General features: G+C 38.1%; 1 protein-coding gene across 1 annotated transcript in view; it reads right to left on the bottom strand.

Moving 5' to 3' along the window:
- Window positions 1-6,183: 6,183 nt before the first annotated feature.
- LOC100780532 (plant UBX domain-containing protein 7) overlaps window positions 6,184-23,416 on the bottom strand; it is a 30,299-nt gene continuing 13,066 nt past the window's right edge. Inside the window, exons 5-10 of the mRNA XM_003531904.5 lie at window positions 21,475-21,552; window positions 21,287-21,355; window positions 12,145-12,288; window positions 11,912-12,008; window positions 7,302-7,585; window positions 6,184-6,555 (exon numbers count right to left, since the gene is read on the bottom strand). Of these exons, the coding sequence (XP_003531952.1) occupies window positions 6,391-6,555; window positions 7,302-7,585; window positions 11,912-12,008; window positions 12,145-12,288; window positions 21,287-21,355; window positions 21,475-21,552 (837 nt within the window). The 3' untranslated portion in view covers window positions 6,184-6,390. The remainder of the gene's footprint in view (window positions 6,556-7,301; window positions 7,586-11,911; window positions 12,009-12,144; window positions 12,289-21,286; window positions 21,356-21,474; window positions 21,553-23,416) is intronic.

Genomic DNA, 23,416 nt, shown 5'->3' with positions numbered 1-23,416 from the left:
CCTTTTAGGAGTTGGACTTAGGGAGGAGGAAAAAACAAGCATAGCTAGGTTCCTTAGTGGGCTTAATATGAAAGTGAGGGACAAGGTTGAACTCCTTCCATATAGGGACCTAGATGAGCTAGTCCAACTTTGTATAAGAGTGGAGCAACAACTTAAAAGAAAGTCTTCTTCAAAATCTTATGGCTTTCACTCAAGGAAGGACAAAGCCCAAGGAATTTTGGGGGCTGCACCTTTAAAACCCAAGGAAGATAAGGGTAAGACCATAGAGAAATCCACCCCTAAGACTAGTTCCCAAGAAAGGACTAGCAACATTAAATGTTTTAAATGTCTTGGGACATGTCACATTGTCTCTCAATGCCCCACCAAGAAAACCATGATTATGAGGGGTCAAGGAATTTATAGTAGTCAAGAGGAGACTACTTCTTCCCCTTCCTCTAATGGAAGTGAAGATGAAGTAAGGGGTGAAGAGTCTAGTGAGGAAGTCTACCCCCATGAAGGTGACCTCCTAATGGTTAAAAGACGCCTTGGAGGCCAATCTTGTGATCTATCCCAATGCCAAAGAGGGAACATCTTTCATACAAGATGCAAAATTTTAGATAAAACTTGTTCTCTCGTTGTGGATAATGGAACTTGTTGCAATTGTTGTAGCACAAGATTAGTTTCCACATTGAACCTCACTATCATTCTCCACCCAAAATCTTATAAAATTTAATGGCTCAATGAGCAAGGGGAAATGATAGTTAACCAACAAGTGAAGGTACCTTTCTCCATTGGGACATATAAGGATGAAGTTATTTGTGATATAGTTCCCATGGAGGCAGGGCATATTCTCTTAGGAAGGCCATGACAATTTAATAGGAAGATCATTTTCGATGGCCTAACTAATGACATTATCCTCACCGATCTTGACACTAAATTTGTGTTGCAGCCTCAAACACCTTCATAGGTAGCTAAGGATCAACTTACAATGAAGGACAAGAGGATGAGGAAAAGTTAGAAAAACAAAAGAAAAAAAAGGATAGTAAGGCCTTAGCTCCAAAGGTCAAGGAGAAGGAAAAAGAGGGAGGTTGTTCCTCTAAGAAAACTGTAAAGAAGGAGAGTCATTTTGCAACAAAATGAGATATTAAGAAGGCTCTTATTCTCAAGCAGTCTTTCTACCTTATCCTCTCAAGGGAGACTTCCTTTAGCATTGCCATAATTCCCACACTTGAGACCATTCCCCCAAAGTTCAAAGAACTCTTACAGGAATTTGGTGATGTATTTCCCAAAGAGATACCACATGGGTTACCTCCTCTTAAGGGAATAGAACACCAGTTAGACTTAGTCCTAGGAGCAAGCCTTCCTAATAGGTCAGCTTATAGGACTAATCCTCAAGAGACCAAGGAGATTGAATCCCAAGTTAAGGAATTGTTAAAGAATGGTTGGATCCAAGAGAGCCTAACTCCTTGTGATGTGTCTATGTTATTGGTTCCCAAGAAGGATGGTAAGTGGAGAATGTGTATAGATTGTAGGCCATCAACAACATAACTGTAAAGTATAGGCACCCCATTCCTAGGCTTGATGATATGTTTGAAGAGTTGCATGGTGCAAACATATTTTCCAAAATTGATCTTATAAGTGGTTATCACCAAATAAGGATGAGAGAAGGTGATGAGTGGAAAACCGTTTCCAAGACCAAGTTTGGGTTGTATAAGTGGCTAATGATGCATTTGGGGCTCACTAATGCACCAATCACCTTCATGAGGCTAATGAATCATGTCCTAAGGGAGTTCATAGGTAGGTTTGTAGTTGTTTATTTCGATGATATCTTAGTCTATAGTAAGGACCTAGATGATCACTTAGGACATCTAAGGCAAGTTCTTTTGGTTCTTAGGAAACACATTCTTTTTACTAATATAGATAAATGCACCATTTTTTTCAATAGTGTAGTCTTCTTAGGTTTTGTGGTTAGAAAAAATGGGGTCCATGTGGACCCCGAGAAAATCAAGGCCATCCAAGAGTGGTCCACCCCAAAAAGTGTAGGAGATAATAAGAGCTTTCATGGATTAGCAAGTTTCTATAGAAGGTTTGTTCCTAATTTCTCTACACTTGCTTCGCCACTTAATGAGTTGGTGAAGAAGAATGTGGCATTCACATGGGATGAGAGACAAAAGCAAGCATTTGCTTTGCTCAAAGAAAAACTCACTAAGGTACCCGCTCTAGCTCTCCCTAACTTTTCTAAAACTTTTGAGCTAGAGTGTGATGCCTCTAGTATAGGTGTGGGAGTTGTGTTGTAGCAGGGTGGGCACCCCCTTGCTTAATTTCGTGAGAAACTGCATGGTGCCGCTCTCAACTACCCAACATATGATAAAGAGCTTTATGCCTTAGTTAGAGCCCTCCAAACTTGGGAACATTACCTTGTTTCCAAGGAGTTTGTTATTCATAGTGATCATGAATCACTTAAGTACATTAAAGGGCAATGCAAGTTAAATAGGAGGCGTGGAAAATGGGTAGAGTTCCTAGAGCAATTTCCATATCTTATCAAATACAAAAATGGAAAGACCAATGTGGTTGTAGATGCTCTTTCTAGGAGACACACATTGTTTTCTTTTCTTGGAGCTCAAATTTTAGGATTTGATAACATAAGGGAATTGTATGTTTCTTATGAGTACTTCTCTCTCATTTATGCTATCTGTGGGCACAAGGCCCAAGATGGATTCTACATTGCTAAGGGCTATTTGTTCAAGGAGGGAAGGCTTTCTATACCCCAAGGATTCATTAGAAAGTTGTTGGTCAAAGAGAGCCATGAGGGTGGGCTAATGGGGCATTTTGGAATTGATAAGACTCTTGTCTTCCTCAAGAAAAAATTCTTTTGGCCCCATACCAAAAAAAGATGTTCGTAGGTATTGCACTAGGTGTATAGCTTGTTTACAAGCCAAGTCTAGGGTGATGTCTCATCGACTATACACACCCTTACCCATTCAATCAGTTCCTTAGGTAGATATTAGTATGGACTTTGTCCTTGGGCTTCCTAGGACCCAAAGTTATGTAAACTCTATCTTTGTGGTGGTGGATAGGTTTAGCAAGATGGCACATTTCATACCATGCCACAAGGTAGATGACGCTAGTCACATCTCAAGACTCTTCGTTAGAAAAGTTGTGAGGCTTCATGGTTTGCCTAAGACTATTGTGTCTGATAGAGATGCTAAGTTCCATAGCCATTTTTGGAAAACTTTATGGGCTAAGCTAGGAACTAAGCTTTTTTTCTCCACCACTTGTCACCCACAGACTGATGGGCAGACAGGGATAGTGAGTAGATCTCTATCTACATTGTTAACGGTTCTCCTAAAAGGCAATCACAAGTTTTGGGATGAGTACTTTTCTCATGTGGAGTTTGCCTACAACATGGGGGTTCATAGAACGACTAGGAAATCACCTTTTGAGGTTGTCTATGGGTTTAATTCTCTCACACCTTTGGACCTAATTCTCCTTCCACTTGACACTTCTTTTATACATAAAGAATGGGTATCTAGGTCAGAGTTTTGTGAAGAAATTACATGAAAGGGTTAGGAACCAAATAAAGATGTATGTAGCTAAATACAATAAAGGAAGGAAGGAGTTGGTGCTTAATGAAGGGGATTGGGTTTGGCTCTATGTTAGGAAGGATAGATTTCCTACTAAGAGAAAGTCCAAACTTATTCTCAGAAGTGATGGCCTTTTTCAGGTCTTGGAGAGGATCAACAACAATGCTTATAGGCTAGACCTCCCAGAGGAGTATGGAGTTAGTAACACCTTTAACATTACTGATTTGGTTCCTTTTGCATGTTTAACTGATTCAGATGATGAGGGGTATGCAGATTTGAGGAAAAATCCTCTTCAAGAGGAAAGGGTTGATGTTGTCCTCCCAAGGAGAGGACCCATCACCAGAGCAATGGCTAGGAGACTCTAAGAAGATTGGGATAGAGATGCAGGAGAAGGCCCTAGAGTTCTCATGAGCCTTACAGTAGATTTTGGGCTCATGTGCTAAGTATGAGCCCACTTATCTTTGTACATATTAGATTAGGGTTTCATTATTTTTGGGCCTTGTATTTAGGACTCCATAGTGTGGGGAGGGTACCCTAGTAATGTAAGATTTTTCAGCCCTTGTATTTTAGGGCACCTAGACTAGTTTTTGTATTAGGGGTAGTTTTATAATTTTACATGCATTAAGTGCACTATTTGATGTGTGTGTTGGGAGAGAAATTTAATTGAATTGGGAGAAGCCCAATCCAATTAAATTTTGAACCATCCTAAGGGCGAGGTGAGCATTTGCTTGCTACACCCTATTGTCACATTATATAGTCACACTTTGTGTATGTCCTTCATGTTTTACATGCCTCATGACACCTAAGCACACTTAGTGGAGAATATTGGATTAGTGGGTTGAACCATAACTAAAATTTACTAATCATAATTAGTGAAATTTTGGCTCCAAATTTAGTTCAACAAATTCAAATTCAAGTGAAATTTGAATAGAAACTCAAATTTTCCTCCAATTTTATGTGACACTTAGGCTATAAATGGTTGTCTTGTGTGTGCATTTTTTCAACTATGATCATTTGAGGTATAAATTTCGTGCCATTCTATTGTCATTCACCTTTCCTCATTCTCCATTCTATTGCCATTGATCTTCAAGAATCAAGGAACTCTATTGATGAAGAAGATCCAAGGCCTACAAGCTCTATATGAAACTACATCAAACTCTCTAGAGGTCCCAGCCCAATGAAGATGCCATTTGGGAGCTTGCTTCCTCCATTAGTGACAGGTTTCCTACGTTCAACCTAGAGGACAATGCTAATCTATTAGGGGTAGGTATTGTTAGGAAACATGACCCAAATGAAAATAATTCGGGTGTTGATAGGTGTACCATCCATATTGCTTGTGCACCCAACAATAAATGGATATTCCAAAAATACCCCTATGTATTTTCTTCTTCCTTTTAAGTTTATTTTTTTACGGTAATGCATTCATTCATTCATTTTCTTAGTTTCTTTTAGTTTTTTCATTGTCGTGAGAGGTGCATTATGTTGCTTCGATCGAAATGAAAGAGTTACGGAGGTACGTCGATGGTGGTTGTGACGGTGGTTAGTTTGATTGTTAACAGAGGTACGTCGGCGTTATTTGTTTTTATTATTTTCTTCATATAATACGGATTCAAGAATCTGTATAAGTTATAATCCGTATAACTCATGGTAATCCTTATGACTTATACAGATCTTGCAATTCGAACAACCAAACAACTCACCCACCAACCAAATAAAGCAAATCAATGACGACAACCACTTGCAACGACGACAATGGCAACGAGTTTAGGGAGACGGTTACATTTTTAAAATTTAAGTAAAGGACATTTTTATCACTTCATATATTATGTTGGGTGCACCTAGAATACCCAAATAAGCCTTTGTTTATTCTCGTAGGCTCAAATGTGGTAAGCATGACACTTGCTTGGTCATATTGGGAAGGAGTAGTGAGGTAATTGCTGAGGTTGTTAGAAAATAGTAGTGTGCCTGAGTTTCTAGGGGAGGGACCTTTCTAATTGTAGGAATTATCCTGGAGGATCATTATTGAAAATTGGGAGCAGAAAGTATTGAAAATTGGGAACAGAAAGTGTTTTCTCTTGCTTAGAAGGAGGGCTTTGGCTCTCGGTCACATCTATCTTCTTTCTTCTCTCTATTTTGTTATTTTCCTTTCCCTGCAGGTATCCCTGATACAAGTCTGTATGAGTATAATGAAAATTTAAATTTATATAATTAAACGATTGAAGGTAAAACGATTTAAATCATATTCCATTTTCAATTCGAATAATTCATTATATTGTTATGTTCAAATTAAAATCAAATTAAATATTATATTAATATTTTTAAATTAATTTAAATAGTTAAGGAATATAATGAAATTTTAAATTTATATAATTAAATGATTGTTAATATAAAAAAAATATTTATCCCGAGCATTTACAGGTGTTAAAACGCTCGTTATAATAGTAAATTAGAGTGTTTCACCACATTATTTTAAAACAACCTATATCGATCACATTATAATGATTAATTTTCGATTTCAGTCGGTTTTCCAATTAAAAGCAAACAGTTAATTACTACCACCATTAACATTTTACTAAACAATTAAGGGAAATCCTTTAAAAATACAATGAAGGGGAAAAGATACAACTAATAACATTTTAATATATTTCCATTAACTTCGTTTAACCCATCATTCGGATTCATATAGTCTATACACAAAAAATGTTTCAATAACCTTTTCTTTGAAATTAAACAACCTCATGAAAAGATGAAAAACGGGATCATATAGATGGGAATCACATATCTGAAGTTCTCAGTCGGCAAATTTAACCCAGTAATGAACCCGAACTCAGTCCCAAGTCACCGAAATCATAGAGTTCGCAAGGCCTGATTCCTGGAAGGTTGAATTACTTTCATAGTCCAGAATTTTAGATGCTCCAGGAATTGCATGTGTTAATCTAAATGGCTTTCTTTCATCTTCCCCTAGTTGAGCAGAAATGAAAGACCACAGCAGCTTCAAGAAAAACAAAGAAAATCAAAACCAGACAAATAACTATGAACATCAAACACAATCAATGTTCATCCCAAAAAGCAAAGTCTTTGGATACTAATTTCCACCCACCACCACTAATACTTGTTTCGAACATTGAAATGAACACGCACCCTTGGTTTGGTAGAGGGAGTTTAGAGTGGGGAGGAGAAATTCAAAAATTAGTGTTGGTCCCACACCTTCTATACACTACTTTAATTCAAATATCTCTCCTATTTCCATCTACTCTATTTCCAGCAGGGTGGTGTAAGAAATTCATGAATTCAGCTGAGTCGATAACACTCTGCTCCAAATTAACAAGAAAATAAAGCAACTTAAACTAGGAAACATAGTTATATTATCATTAGTATAATTATCTCCACAGTTATCCAACGGTCAACAAATAAAATGCCAGTAACACTTCAATAGTATTGTAGTACATAGTCATACTAAAGCAAGAAGGGTGTGCATGGTAAATTTAACAATTAAAATACTGTCACTTTGCCAGAGACCCAGTATCACATACACATCCACAACAATCACCATTTCAAAATAATGTTGCATGATCAAGACACGCAGATATAGAATCATATCAAGCATTTTGTTGAAGAGGGTAAAGAAGGTACAGCATACAGAAATCATACCTAAATTGGCAGCAAATCAACCATAAGATCAATGAGAACATACGGTTGAATGAATTCCTACAGGTATACAAGGGCAACATTTGTTACCTGAATTGGATCAGTGCGTAAGAAGTTACGCTGAATCCGGTGTCCATCTGGAAGACGAACACCAACCCTGCATAGGAGATTTCTTTCAACCTTGGGTTCTTCAGGCAGGGCTGGATATATGGGTCTCTTAGCCAAGGTTGTTTGTTGTCCATAGACTGCAACGTCTGTATCTATATTGTCTCTTCCAGTCATAACAGTTGATTCTTTCATGCTCTCCATAGAAGCAGCTAGAGCTCTTTGAACTTCCTCATCCTCCTCTTTATTCTCATCTGATTCTACCAAGGCTGTGACAAAAAAAAAAAAAATCATGATGATGACAATTCGAAAAAGATGGTTTTTATCATTAAAAAACATGATGTGGACTGTGGACCACTAATTAGGATTCTTTTTTTGGGATCACCATAACATTGGTGCGAAGTATACACCAATTTTTCCGATGACTAATCTCCCTAGGAAAACCTAACTTATCAACTTTAGTAGAGTCTCCCCTTCCAAACACATTTTTCCTATCCACAAGACTCAAACCAGAGACCTTGGTTAAAGAATCCAAGCTTAGTTCCACTCAAACCAATGACATGTTAATAACACTAATAAAGATTATCATATCTCTATTTAAATCTTGATTTATTTTAATTTATTTATTTTGTTTTTTTTCTTTTCCTATCTTAATAAGATCTATATCCCTGATTTCAGATCATAACAATTATTCAAGACAACATAACGATTTTGGCCACTATTTTCCACGATTTTGGCTGCAAAAAAGAGCTGCTCTAGCCGTGTAACAGCCAGGTGAGATGCAATTGCCCTTGGTGCGACAGGGTACCATGACATGATGCCCTGACACAATAGCGCCACTACTGCACGCAACTGACTACTTTGATTGTAATATTATGAATGAGAAATAACCTCCGAAATTTTGTTTTAGCCTAGGAGGGACTCTGCCAAGGGCAAGTTTGCTTCTTGCTTTCACCATAGATGGAAAGAAGGATCACTCTGACTCAATCCTATGTGAAGGGTCATAACAAAATGATGGATATAGATTTGTCAGTAAGTAAAAGCAAGACTTTTAACACGACAAATAAAAAAGTGTCCAGAAGTGGATTAAGGGAGGTGGGTAAGGTCCATCCAATATATGGAGTGTTGATCAGTATAAGAGTATACTTTACTTCTTGTGTTTTTTACTCTTTCTGTTGTATTCTAGATCCTCACTATGGTTAGTAGTGAGTTCTCTTTCTTTTGTATGTTAACTAACTCAGGTTTGTTAGAGTTAGTTGACAGTTAACATAACTGTCTATATAAAGTCTTTTAACAACTTTTTCAGTTGGGCTAAATAATACAAGATTTCTCAATCTCAGTTTTCTCTTCTCTCTCCTTTTCTCTCAACTCCATTATGGTATTCAGAGCATAGGTCGAAACCTAGCCTTCATTCATGGCTTCCACTTCTCCTCCTCCCTCTGTTTTCATTGAAAGTTACATCTTTAGAGATATAAAATCTACCATCAACAGCAAGACGAGAATATCCTAAAGGTTCAGTCAACAATTACAAAGCCAGGCTTGTTGCCAAGGGCTTCCAACCAGAAGTTAGGCTTTGATTACAAGGAGACCTTTTCCCCTATAATAAAGCCAGTAATTATCACACTTGTACTCTCTCTTGCCATTTCTAACAACTGGCCCCTTCAGCAACTAGATGTCAACAATGCCTTCCTCAATGGCATTCTTGAAGAGGAGGTACACATGTCCCAACCCCCTGGATCCTGTGTCTTCTAACAAGAATCAAGTGTGCAGATTACACAAAGCTATTTATGGTCTAAAGCAGGCACCTAGGGCCTGGTTTGACAAACTTAAAGCTACTCTTCTCAGCTTCAATTTTTCTTCCAGAAAGTGTGATCCATCACTCTTTGTTTTTTCAGAAAATGCTTCTGTTGTCTATATATTAGTGTATGTAGATGCCATTATCATCACTGGAAACAACAAAACTCATTCACTCACTTGGGGCTCAACTCAATTCTTTCTTAAAGACTTGGTGATTTAGATTATTTTTGGGGAATAGAAGTGCAAAGGCAACCAGATGGATCCCTCATTCTGACTCAATCAAAATACATCACAGATCTCTTGGTCGAGACTAAAACGGATGAGTCCATTCCTATCTCTTGTCCTATGGCTGGAGGTTGCAAGTTAACCAAGATTTCTCTGATCCTACCTTATAAAAGTCCAATAGTTGGGGCTTTGCAGTATGCTACTATTACAAGACTGGAGATTTGTTTCTCTGTTAACAAGGCCTACCAGTTCATGTCCAAGCCTTCTAAACAGCACTGCTAGCTGTAAAGTGTATTCCAAGGTACCTCAAGGGTACTATCTCTTGGGGTTTATATTTTCAGGCAGATTCTCTCAAACACCCCTTTCCTCTTCATGCTTACTGTGATGCTGACTGGGCCTCTGATCCTGACGATAGGAGGTCCACCTCTGGTGCTGCTATTTTTCTTGGACCCAATCTCATTTCTTGGCGGTCCAAGAAACAGTCTGTGATGGCTAGATCCAGCGCAGAGGCAGAATACAGATGCATGGCTCTTATTGCAGCAAAGGTCACTTGGATTCAATCCTTGCTGTCTGAACTTCAAGTTGCTCATGCTACACCTCTCATTCTCTGACAACACCAGCACTGTCTCATTAGCTCACAATCCTGTTTTACTCTCTAGAACCAAGCATATGGAGCTGGATTTGTTTTTTGCCCGAGAGAAAATTTTGAACAAGAAGCTTGATGTTGCTCATGTTCCTGCTATGGATCAAATTGCAGATGTTCTGACCAAAGCTTTGTCTCCCTCTTCCTTTCTTTCTTTTAGGCCCAAACTCAAAGTGGTTGAAAGACTTCTTCCCACCCCTCTTGAGCTTGCAGGGGAGTACAAAAGTATACTTTACTCCTTGTGCTTTTTACTCTTTCTGTTGTATTCTAGATCCTCACTATGGTTTTTGTTTTTTTTTGCACAGCAAAAATCAATATATTATATATGGAATTCAGTACTAGGTGTACTGAAATTACAAAGATAAAAAACAAGACAAATTCAGTCTGCAACCCAATAGGGGAGACCGAAAACAGCCCACAAAAAATACAAACCCATCCCCTCTAAGAAAGAACATCCTTTAGATTGGATGACCAGAAATTAAAGTGCATTTGGAAGTCCTTCTCCACACATTTTATCCAGGACCAGGTGTGGAACAAGGCATCATCCATGACCTTTTCAGGAGAGAACTGCTGGTTCTTGAAGATCTTGGCATTTCTATGGTACCAAATGGAGAAGGACAGGGCTAGCCACAGAAATTCCCATGCTTTGTTGGTACTATCTTTGCTATTCCATTGGGTGAATTGTAGAAAATGATTCTTTGGATCTATGGAATAGGGACCCACTCTATTAACCCATCTCATTGTCTCCCACCAAAGACTCCTAGTCTTTTCACAGTTGAACATAAGATGATAAATCGTTTCTTCTTCATGATCACATAAAGGACAAATATAAGAAGGCAGTGTGACCTGTCTCTTTCTAAGATTGTCCCTAGTAGGAAGTCTATTCTTGAAAAGTCTCCAAGAAAAAGCCCTCACTTTTGGGGAATTTTCAAATTCCACATAATGTTAAAAACATTGTCTTCCCTGTCACTATGATGAGCCTCCTGCAGCACTTTGTAGGCAGATTTTGTTGTAAAAACTCCATTAGTGTCGGGCTTCCACCAAAGGAGATCTCTGCTGGTTTGGTGAATGTGAGCAGAGTCGATCTCAGCTAGGAAATCAGCTGAAATCAGCTGCCAACTGAATTTCATGATCAAAAAAATCCCTTCTCCATGATAGCTTCCATTCCCACCTACCCTCCACAAAATCTCCCATAGAATTAATTGATGAATTCTGCTGTTTACTTATTAAATAAAGCTGGGGGTATTTTCCTTGGAGATTACAATTGTCCTCCATCCAATTATCCTTCCAGAAACTGATGCTGGACCCCCTACCCACTCTCCAACTTAAATTATCAGTTAAGCATTCATTGTGTTGCTGCTGAAAGATACTCTTCAAATCCTGCCACCATTGGGAAGTGAAATTCCTCCTACCACCAGAAATCAGCTCCTTCCACCCACCATACTTAGAGATTAAAATTCTAGACCAAGGTTGGTCTCGATTGTTAGCCAGCTGCCACCCCCATTTGCCAAGTAAAGCCGCATTAAATAAGGATAAGTCTTTAATCCCTAGACCCCCTTTGTTCTTAGGAAGACAGACTTTGTCCCACTTCACCCAAGGAATCTTGCTGGCCTCTTGGTGACCTCCCCACAAGATCCTCACTATGGTAAGTAGTGAGTTCTCTTTCTGTTGTATGTTAACTAACTCAAGTTTGTTAGAGTTAGTTGACAGTTAGCATAACTGTCTATATAAACAGCCTTGTAACAACTTTTTCAGTTGGGTTGAATAATACAAGATTTCTCAATCTCAGTTTTCTCTTCTCTCTCGTTTTCTCTCAACTCCATTAATCAGAAAAAGTAAACAAGTAAATATAACAATAAAGACACATTAAAGATCAAGACATCTAACATTGAACAAAGTACTGGAATATAGATAGATACTAGCAACATACCTTTAGATTTTGGTGGGCTAGAACTTCCTCTAGGACGCTTGTGAGACAAGGTAATATGATGGTCCTTAGGCCCTGCATCAAGGAATGCTAGTAGACCCTAAAGTAAAGCACAAGACTCTTCAAATCAGTAAGTAATGTAAAACAACCAAGTTCAGGATTTACATATGAATAATGTTTCAATTCCCCAAGAAAAAAGTATCCATCATAGTAAGTTAAAAAATTGTATTGCATACTTCCAATAAGCTTTCAGGTTGAACCATTCCAATCCAAGAGCGCATCTTTTGGCCAGTGATGGGATCAATAACAAGTACGACAGGAATTGAATCCAGTCTGTAATAAGTGCAAACTTTTCTGCCTTCAGTTGTATCATCATATACCTATACGCAAAAAAAGTAAATGACAACAGAAAATTACATATAATACAAAAATATACTATAAATGAACATGTTTAATATCAGCAACAAATACTTATGAAAATATCACAATAAAACCCAAGTGCAGCACCTACTAAAGCATTCAAAATGCTGAGGAATTAGAATAGCTGCCATGGCAAAAGCCATTGTCATTTACCACTTAAAGCAATATTTATGCAAGCCAAATTGCCAAGACTCAAACCTCCCTTCTTAAACCTACAACAGCATACACTACTGTTAAAGTATTATATTGTGCAAACAGTTGTATGTAGACAGCTGGTGTAGGTGTAGACAGCTGTATTTTGTACTAGTTGTATCTTTGTAAAAGTTTTTTTTTTGGAAGGCAGAAAATATAGTATATTATTAATCAGAGCTATAACAGCACCAGAGGTACTGCTGCAGACAATACATAAGTGCCATACATGTATTACACTATTACACTACCCTCCAGTACAAGATAGGAAAAACAACATTGACCCCACCACATATGCTAGATATGTGTAATCCAATTTAGCCAAAGTATTCCACAAGGTTGGAAGACCAGTGATTGAAAGAAGAACAGAACTTTTTATCTCTGGTCTTTAACCATGACCATAATAGGAATAAGGCATCTTCCATTACTTTGGATGTATCAAATCGATTGCCTTGGAATAACAGTAAATTCCTATGCTGCCAAATTGAGCTAGTTAGTGCAATCCACCATCCACACCATCGATTATGATTCTTCCCATCACCGAAGCCATCACAGAATTGAGCAAAGTGAGATGCTGGGGAAGCTGCAAGTGGTCCCACCATCCGAGTCTTGACTGGTTTAGAAAAGGTTGTTTTTAGTGTGGATTCTGAAGAGCCTAAGTAGGAGTAGGTTCCCTAGTCTGAACCTGTCTTTTCTTCTTTCTTATTGTACTCTTTCTGTTTTATATAAATATATACAAGCAGTGGCTGAGAAAGTGAACTCAGCACTTCTCTAATACAATGTGTATCTCAAACCCTTCAACAATGTAGCCCTTAATTTTTAACATGGTATCAGAGCAAGTACAATCCCGTTCTGACTGTTTCCGGCGTTGCCACCGTCCGCCGCCATCTCCGGCCGCCGCCGCCGTCTTTTCTTCCGGCAAACCCAGGTTAGGTGCGCCTTGAAGAGCGCGATCCATCCCTAGAAGTCGCGTGTCCTGAATCTCAGCCACGCGCCGCCTCCGGTACGTGCAGTCCACGCGCCGCCCTCCAAAAGCTCGCCGGACCAGTTCCAAAAGTCTCGCCATCTCCCTCTGGGCACGTTTCAGCCCCTGTTTCAATCTCAACTGTTCCAGCTCTTGCGTCCCTTTCTTCTTCTCCGTTAAGGCTTCTTTTTTATCAGAAATGGCATTTGTCGGTCCTGTCTTCTCCTTCTCCAAAGTCTCTTCTCTGGAACTCTCCAAATTCTCTGTTCAAAAAATGGCCTCTGCAGGTCCTGTGATCTCATTCCACTGTCTCTGGTGCTGCTAGTCGTCTACCACTGTCAACCACCGTCGTCAGCCACCATTGTACTTGTCTCACTCCGATGAGTCAGATCCACTAGTCAGCTTCCACTGCCGCCGTCGGAGTTGTCACTGATTGACTGTTTTGGACTGTTCTTCACCTCAGTTCATTTCAGCCATCATTGTTGGAACTGTTTTCAGTCCATTTATCACAAATATGGCTGGTTCACTACATATACATACACACACACACACACACACACACACACACACACATATATATATATATATATATATATAAAAGGTCATATGCAGGTCCTGTCTAATCAAACCTCCTCTTTTGGCCCTTCTTCTTTGTCTTCAGAACTGTGGCATGTTCTAGTCTTGTTTAAGGCCTCGCCTGGTTTCTTGTCTCTCTCTTTTGTTACAAACAGCAACATTGTTACCAAGACAGAGAGTACCCATTGCTTTGGCTTCCTCAAAAGCAGTTGCTCAGTTTGGTATGGTTTTGAATGTTGCCAAGGCTCCCCTTCCAGCTGCCTTCCAAGTTCCATTGTGTTCTGGTTCTGAAAAATGTCAACTTCAGGCCCTGTTCTTTCTATTTCTAGGACATCCTCCATTGGACTTTTGAAGAAAGATTGGTAGGGATGCTACTGTTTTTAAGTTCTCTTTTAGTTTGGCAAGAAGTGCTCACAAGGTTTTTGTGCATATTCCTCTTTGAAGGAAAATTTGAGTTTGTTCAGTTGGGGTTTGGAGTTCCTACCATGTTGCAAGAGATTATTCCCTCCTCATTTGTCTCTCTTAACCCTTTGTTGTGCAGCTCCATTTTCTCTTGTTCTTCTATTCATCTGTTGTGTGGTCTGCTATTTAATATCGCTGTCCCCTTCATTCATCAAGAGGGTCTCAAGTGTTTATATTACAAAAAAAAAAGTCATTTGTTGATCCTGTTGTCCAGCAACTTCTTCCTTATCTTTGTCCTTGAAGCAATTGCTGTCCCCGGGGTTCGATCTGGTCAAGAATTCCTACTATATATTTTAAAAAAAAATCATTAAGCTTCTATCCATGGTGGTTACGCATTGATGTCAAGCTTCTATCATGGATGGTTAAACATTGGTGTGTTGCTTCTGCCTTTATGGTGGTTAAGCATTCAAATATTGTGTTTAGCTTCTGTCTTGAGTGGTTAAGCACCATGTTTAGCTTTTGCTCTTGATGGTTAAGCTTTGTTGCTTCTGTCTTTGAATGTCTTCAGTCATTTTCAATCTGTTACCAATGTATTTCCAGCATGTTTCATTGTCTATTTTTCTACTTGTATTGTTCATCCCAAGCTGAAAGGTAGAGTCAGCTGGAAGTGTTGACTCCACCTCCCATCTTGTGAGGGGGAGTGTGTTAGTTGTCTCCTAATCAGTACTAATCATTCTGAAGGTCAGCCCCATTGTGTTGTTATCTGAGTTTGAGATCCCTCGTTTTGGTTTGAGGAAGTTTATCATGGCTCAGCATCAGTTTCAGTCATGGGTTTCAGTCAAGCAATCAAGCTCCCCCGCAGCATCTAACTAAAGAAGAAGCGAAAGGGAACGTCCTCCACCACCGCTGCTGCTTGCCATTGCTGCCACAGACCATCTGGAGCACCCTCAACACCAATTCCTCCTTCCTTGTCATCTCCTCGATCATCTACACTGTTTTCTTCAGATGATCAACGTCAAAGGTACTACTCCCAATTCTGCAATCGAGTCATCTTAGACCCTAAGTACCCAGACATTGATTTCTTTTATGGTGAACCATTTGACTGTTATCAAGTCTTTCAAAACTCTGGATTAATTGATTTTATGTCCTTGAAATTGCCTCATTATCCTGAATTAGTTAGTCTTCTATAATAATTTAAGAATTCAAGATGGTATAATTAACTCTAAGGTGCATAACATTCCTGTTGTGATTGATCAATCTCTGTTCTTTTCATTGACTAAATTAACAAGGCAAGGTGTTCTATTTGAGGGCACCCTTGTTTATGACTGCAAGTTCAATTATTCGAGTCATGATGCTCGCCGTATATTCTGTAATGACCAGGCTGATATGATCGCCAGATTGCTCGCTGGGTCATTAACCTTTGATTGCCACATCATGTACTACACAATTGCTCGAATTTTACTACCTTGTTCGTCTAATCTTGCTCAAGCCTCTGAGGAGGATTTGATTCTAATGTGGGTTTTTCTTACCGGTCGTCAGATCGAATGGACCCACTTGGTTCGGTATCGGAAGCATAAGGCATTACCGGCCAATGCACCTCTTTCTTATCCTCAGTTAGTCACTATTTTTCTTCATCACTTCCAAATTCCTTTGGATGACGAACATTTTGTTCAAGTTAAGAGGTCTTTTGCAATTGGTGCTAGAGCGATAACTTCTTTTGGGCACCGCCAATTCCTGACGAGCGTACTCCGTCTCCTCCGCCACAAAGAGATGTTTCCTCTACTCTTATGAATGAAGTCCCTTTCTGAGCTATGTGGCCTTCGAGTGTTCGTCAGTGACTGTTTTGATGCCATGGATAGTCGCCTGGATGTCATGGATGCTCGTTTTGAAGGCATGGATACACCGATTACTCAGCTTGAAGACAACATGGGTTTCATTCGCCGTTGCTTCAATCCACTGGCTGCCCCATAGTTCTTTCTAAGTAGTTCTTTATTTTAGTCGTGCATTTGGCTTTTATTGTCTTAGTTATGGTTATCTTGCATTTTTATTACTATTTCTAGACTTTTAATCAGTGTTGTTAAAAAGCGGTTATGGCGACGCAATGGCAATATGGCGTCGTGGGTTTTCAAAAAAACGCCACCAAATAGCGGTGGCATTGCGGGTTTCGTATGGCGGCAGCCAAAGCCATGGCAGTCATTGCAGAATGGCGATAATGGCGGAATAGCGCTTTTTTTTAAAAAATTTTGCGCAACACGTGTTGGGCTAACCCGACCCAACCCAACCCTACCCAAATTTCGCCTGCAAAAGGAGACTCGGAGCGCGAGCACGAATAGCAATAGCAGTCTCCAGCATGACGCACAGCAGCAACGCGACAACAGCAGCCGCAGCACGACACACGCGAGCACGATGCATGAGTCACGACACACGACAAACCGACGGCGACAACAAAGGCAAAAATATGCACGTGTTCTTTTTTTGTTTTTTTTCTTGTTTGACACCCGTTTTTTATGTTTGGTTTTTTTTTCTGTTTGACACCCATTTTTTATTTTTGACACACTCGTTTTTTATATTTGTTATTTTGAACTCTTGAATGAGTTTATTTGGTGTTGGTATTTGGTTATTTGTGTAAACTCATGAAACTTTTTCAGTTTATTTGAATGCAATCCATTGTTTTTTTTTAATTTTTTATTTATATTTATTTTTTATCTATTGTTTTGTTAATATATATATATATATATATATATATATATATATATATATTTGTTCGCCATTTTTCGCTACGCCATCTGCCATATTTTTATGGCGGATTTTTGGCTTTCCGCCATGAACTGCCATCCACCATTAACAACATTGCTTTGAATTGATTGTTTAAGACTTTGTGTGGTTTGCTTTAGTTTATGACTAACTTTGTTTACTATTGATTGTTTTCTTTAGTTCTTTTCCTTATACGTTGTTGGCTTTTTGATGTTGCCAAAGGGGGAGAGAACATGGGTTAGAAATCATTAACTTAGGCAAAAATTCCAAAAGATAAGGGGAGTAAGGGTTGTGTGTACACGCTATCAACTTGTATATAGTTTATCTTGATTTCAGGATATTGTCATCATCAAAAAAGTGTTTCTCAAGTTTGATCCAAAACAAGAATCCAAGAAATCCAAGATAAATGATAAAGTTAGTCTCTAGAGTCTTAGAAAGAAGTTTCCAAATTGATGATGCATAAGTAATGGCCAAAGGTTTTTTCTCAAAAAGTTTTTAAAGGAGATATTTACTCTCTGGTAATCGATTACAGTCACTATAATCGATTACCAGTGGGCAGTGACCAAAATGCTTACTGGAATGTTTTAAAATGTTTTTAATGTTTTTGAAAGCTTGTAATCGATTACACAAGGCTTGTAATCGATTACCAAAACTTTTGAACATTTTTAAAATAGCCTTTAGAAATTTGAATTTAAATTTCAAAGTCTATAATAGATTACAAAGGGTATGTAATCGATTACCAGAGTTAAAATTCAAATATCAAATGTGAAGAGTCACAACTCTTCAGAAAACAACTGTGTAATCGATTACACCATTTTGATAATCGATTACCAGTAAGGAATTTTCTAAAATAACTCCCAACAGTCACATCTATTCAAATGATTTTGAATGGCCATCAAAGGCCTATATATATAGGTGACTTGGGACACAAATTTTTAGAGTTTTTCGAATTAAAATGTCTTATCCTCTCAAAAAGATTCCTTGGTCAAACACTTGCATATTCAATAAGGAATCTTGATTGATCCTCAATTGTAAAATCCTTCTCTTAAAGAGAGAATTCTTCTTCTTCTTATTCTTAGAGATTGATTAAGGGACCGAGAGTCTCTTAAGTTGTAAGGATTCTTGAACATAAGGGAAGGGTTGTGCATGTGTGATTCAGACCTTGTAAAAGGGTTTTTACAAAGAGAGTGAAAAATCTCAAGTGGGTTGCTTGAGGACTGGATGTAGGCACGGGAAGTGACCGAATCAGTATAAATCGAGTTTGCATTTCTCTCTTTCCTTATCTCATTTATTTTATTGCAATCAATTTTGTCTTACATGTTTAAAGAACATTATTAAATTAATTGTTGCTTCTTCTTCTGCATTCTGAGCCTATCATTTAGAAGGGGGTTAAAAGTTTGTTAGTGAAAAATTTTGAAACTTAATTCACTCCCCTCTTAAGTTATTGAGGCCACTTGTCCACAACTGCTTTAGTGAAAAAGCAGTGTTTAACTTGTATGTAATCTGTTGTATCAGTGAAGTTGAACTACCTGTTAGAATGATATCATCCACATAGACCAGAAGATAAACAACATGCATATGTTAGCAAAAAATGAATAAAGATGAATCACTTTTGCTTCCAATGAAACCAAACTACAGTAAAGTAGAATTTAGCCTGTCAAAACACTGCCTTGGAGCCTGTTTTAAGCCATAAATGACTTGGTTGAGTTTGCAGACCAATGACTTATCTACAACTTCAAAACCAAGAGGCTGAGTCATGAAAACAGTTTCTTCAAGTGACCCATTCAGAAAAGCATTATTTACATCAAGTTGAAGTAATTTCCACCCATGAGACAAAGCCAGAGTAAGGATGATCCAAACAGTAACCAGTTTGATCACAGGAGAAAAGGTTTCATGAAAACCAAAACCATGCACTTGATGAAATCCCTTGGCTACCAATCGAGCTTTGAACCTGTTAATGAAACCATATGCATTTTCCTTTACCCTGAAAACCCATTTACAGCCAATATCTTGCCTATTAATGATACCAAGTCCCAGGTTCTGTACTTTAGCAAGGCATCATAATCTTGTTGCATAGCAGTGAGCCAATCTGCATTTGCCAAAGCCTGTTTTACAATTTTAGGCTCAGAATAAGTAAGAAATAGAGAAGGATGTAATCTAGGCCTGTGAATATCAGATTTAGACCTTGTTTGCATAGGATGAGTATTGACTGGTAAAGAATTTGGTACAGAAATAGATTCTGAAGAGAATGAAGCAAGGGTAGTAGACTCTGAATTGACATGCTAAACAGAGGCAGATACAATGGAAGTAGAATTTTGAGGTACAAACTCAATGTTGCCAGAAGATTGAGTTGATAAAGGAGAAAACCCAGGAGGAACAAGGGGAACAGAAGTTGTATTAGACACTTGAGATGTTTGAGAAATGGAAGAGACAGAGGGTGGAGAAAGATTTAGATTGAGACTAAAGTAGGAATCAAGGTTAGTGACTAAACTAGTAGAAGTGGAAAACAGATCAGAATAAGGGAACCTTTTTTTTTTATCAGCATAGGATATATATATATATATATATATATATACACATCGTCTTAATCCCTAAGGTGGTCAATCCACAATCGTTGGAAGAGTACAGACCCATCTCACTCATTGGATGCATGTATAAGATCGTGGCCAAATTGCTAGCCAACAGATTGAAGAAGGTTATGTCATTCATAATAGATGAAGGTCAATCTGCATTCATCGAGGGGAGGCATTTGCTACAAAGTGCAGTGATAGCAAACGAGGTAGTGGATGAGGCCAGGAGAAGTCAAAAGCCGTGTATAGTTTTCAAAGTGGACTTCGAGAAGGCATACAATTCGGTATCTTGGAATTTTCTGGTATATATGCTAAGGAGATTGGGCTTCTGCACCAGATGGTTTCAGTGAATTGTGGGATGTCTAAAATCTGCATCTGTATCGGTACTGGTAAATGGCAGCCCCTCGACCGAGTTTTCTCCAAAGAGAGGCCTTCGACAAGGGGATCCACTAACACCTTTCCTCTTCAATATTGTGGCAGAGGCACTGAATGGGTTGGTGAGAGAGGTCGTCAAGAGAAAGTTGTACAGCGGATTCCATGTGGGATCAAACAGAGTTGAGGTCAGCATCCTTCAATACGCGGATTATCGAGAGAGATTCCAGAGCTCATCGTGAACTTGACGAATCTTTGCACGAGTGAGTGACTGAATGCAATCACTTAGTTGCCATGACGATCAGCAACCAACAACTCAAGGAAGAATATCACCAAAAAATAGTGGATTGCAACCACACAAGGAGAAACTGATCATGTTCGTACCAAACATGATACTAATTGGAGACTTTATCAGCATTGCGATCTTCAACCGAAGCATACTTCGGAGGAGTTTGAGGATTAATGATGTAGCCTTCAAGATGATGACTACCGAAGCATACTTCGGAGGAGTTTGAGGATTAATGATGTAACCTTCAAGATGATGACTATGTTCAACCCGTTGAATCCAAAGTAAATAGTTCTTTGTATGCAATTTCTGAGAAATTGATTGTGTGAACGTTTTGGAAGAGCCCACCGATGACAGTGGTGGTGGTAGGGAGGAAGGAGGAGTCAATGCAGAAGCCATGAAAAAAGCTTGGTTTCAACCTAAGCTACGTATACCACCATATTAGATTTCAAAGAGTTTGAGAGAGAGAGAAAGAGAAGATTGAGATTGAGAAACTGTTAATATTCAACCCAACTGAAAACAGTTACAAAGAAAGATTATATAGTTGCAGTGAGTAACTGCCAAATAACCTATCTGTCAACTAACCAGAGTTAGTTGATAGAGCTAACAGACTAAAGACTCCAAACTACAGTAAGTAAAAATACTTGAGGTACAGTATACTCTTATAAAGCTTAACGTCACAAGTGCCATTTTGAGTATTGAGTCAAAATAATAAATACAATTTTTTTAAGAAAGTGAATAATTCTGCAAATATATCTACTGTTATAAGTGACCATGCCAATAAAATTTTGAAAATAGAAAATAACTAACCACCAGTATTCAAGTCAACCGAGTAGGAAACTGACCTGCCAGAATATGCAGTTTGTACTAATAGTCTGAGAAACAGCTTCATTGGCCCACGTATCCCGGTTAAGCTTCACAAAGCAAACAAAATATTATAAGTGTGCATTCCACAAAAAAAAAAAAAATATTATAAGTGCTAATGCTTAAGCAAATCAAGAGAAATGTAAATAGAGCACCAAGAATATAATACCATATGCGAGCTGAATTCCTTGGTAGATTGTATGTTCACCAACAACCATTTGTTCTGCACAGAAGCAGCATCTTTTGCCTGCATCCAAACAACAAATATTAGTCACAACCAAGGTTATCAAACTCGAGAGTTTACGCAAACTCGTGAGAGTTTCATGAACTCGACTCGTAAACTCAACTCGCAGACTCGTAAGAGTTTACTTCATATAAAAATAATATCCAAATATCTATAAATAACATACTAATTAAACATTTCAACAATATAATAAAGCAAAGCAGTATCACAAAGTTCAGAATATTTGAATAACCAAGTCTAGTAATAATACATCACTAGTAGACAATAACTTGTAGAAGTTATAGTAGTGGTAGATCATTCTCATCGAGAGTTTGATGTTATTAAGTTTGGTATTATTAAAGTTAAGAATTTTCTATTTGAGAATAGCACGCTAAATGAATATGTTAAACACTTAGAAAACAATAAAAAAATGACTTACATTTTGGTCTAATTTTTTTAACTTGCTAACTCGTTGACTCGGTGGTAAACTCGAGAGTCTACAGAGTTTACTTTGAGTTTATAGAGTTTACTCAGAGTCTACTAAAAAAAGAGTTTACTGCAGAGTCAACTCGCAGAGTACAAGTGGACTCGTAAACTCGTAAGAGTTAGCGAGTTAACTCGAGAGTTTGATAACCCTGGTCACAACCACTTTTTTTTTTTTTTGGAAGGCAAAATATATATATTATTAATATGTAAAATAGTACCAGTGGTACCAGAAATATAAATTACAAAGCACCAGAGTGCTGCCCTCCAACCAAAAACCCATCCTAAAACAACAGAATTAAGAAAGCCCAGCAGAACATCCAAAGGAATTCGAAATATATGATTATATTTCAAAATATATGTAACTACCCATCTAGAGGGTCAAAATATATGTAACTACCCATCTAGAGGGAACAACAACTTCTATGCAAACAATTCCCATAAACTATGGAGATGGAAATGATTGAAATCAAAATGAGTTTAAGTCATCAACTTGTACTATTAACAGACCAACAAAAATAAAATAGAAATTGAATTTGGTGGGACAAGAGAAGTGCAAAATATTCTCATCGTCTAATGAATATAATGACATCCTCTCTTTTTACATAAGTTCAAGAACAGAGAAAACAAGAGCTTGCTACAAACAGCTTATCATATAAGCTTACTTTTTGTTTATTTTCAAGACATAAATACAAGGTCAAGCAAGTAAGCCCATAAAACCAGAAAATGATAAAAGCCTAAATTTATTCCCAGCATCTAATATTACTCACATGATTTCGAATAAAACAATTTTGTATATAGCAAAGTCCTGGGGTACCAGTAAAACCTAGCAGCTGGATACTGTCAAGTGTATACACTACATAATCTGTGGGCTGATTTATATAAGAAAATATGGAGACCAGCTCCTTACAGCAAAAAGATAGACCACGAGATTTCCTCAAAACAGATAAAGAAAATATATGGCGATAAGAACCTTAGGAGAACCACACAGTAAAAGCTTAGCCATGGCAGTTGGAGAGCACATGGCCTTCTAAACCCCCACAATAGAATCTCATACATTCAAGGCTAAATGTCACTTTTGATCCTTTATGTTTTTGTGTTTTGGTACATTAAGTTTTAAAAGTCTTTTTTTGGTCCTTTTTATTTTTGAAATGTTTCATTTAGGTCCTTTTTTCAATTTTCCGTTAACGACGTTAGTGTTCTGTTAACTTTTTAATTTAGATATAATACTTCAGAAAATATATTGGGGGATAATGCTTGAGTGTCTCTATCTATGACACACTCAGCTGGAGCTTTTATATATATTAGATGACACAAAGGTCAACAAGTACAAAAGAGAGCAGAGGTGCAAACTGAGGCACCTTACAACAGAGAAAAAGAGCGAAAAAACTAAGTACTACCACAA

Source organism: Glycine max, chromosome 8 (genome assembly GCF_000004515.6).
Source record: "Glycine max cultivar Williams 82 chromosome 8, Glycine_max_v4.0, whole genome shotgun sequence".
Taxonomy (NCBI): domain Eukaryota; kingdom Viridiplantae; phylum Streptophyta; class Magnoliopsida; order Fabales; family Fabaceae; genus Glycine; species Glycine max.
This window is presented reverse-complemented; position numbering and strand designations above follow the sequence as displayed.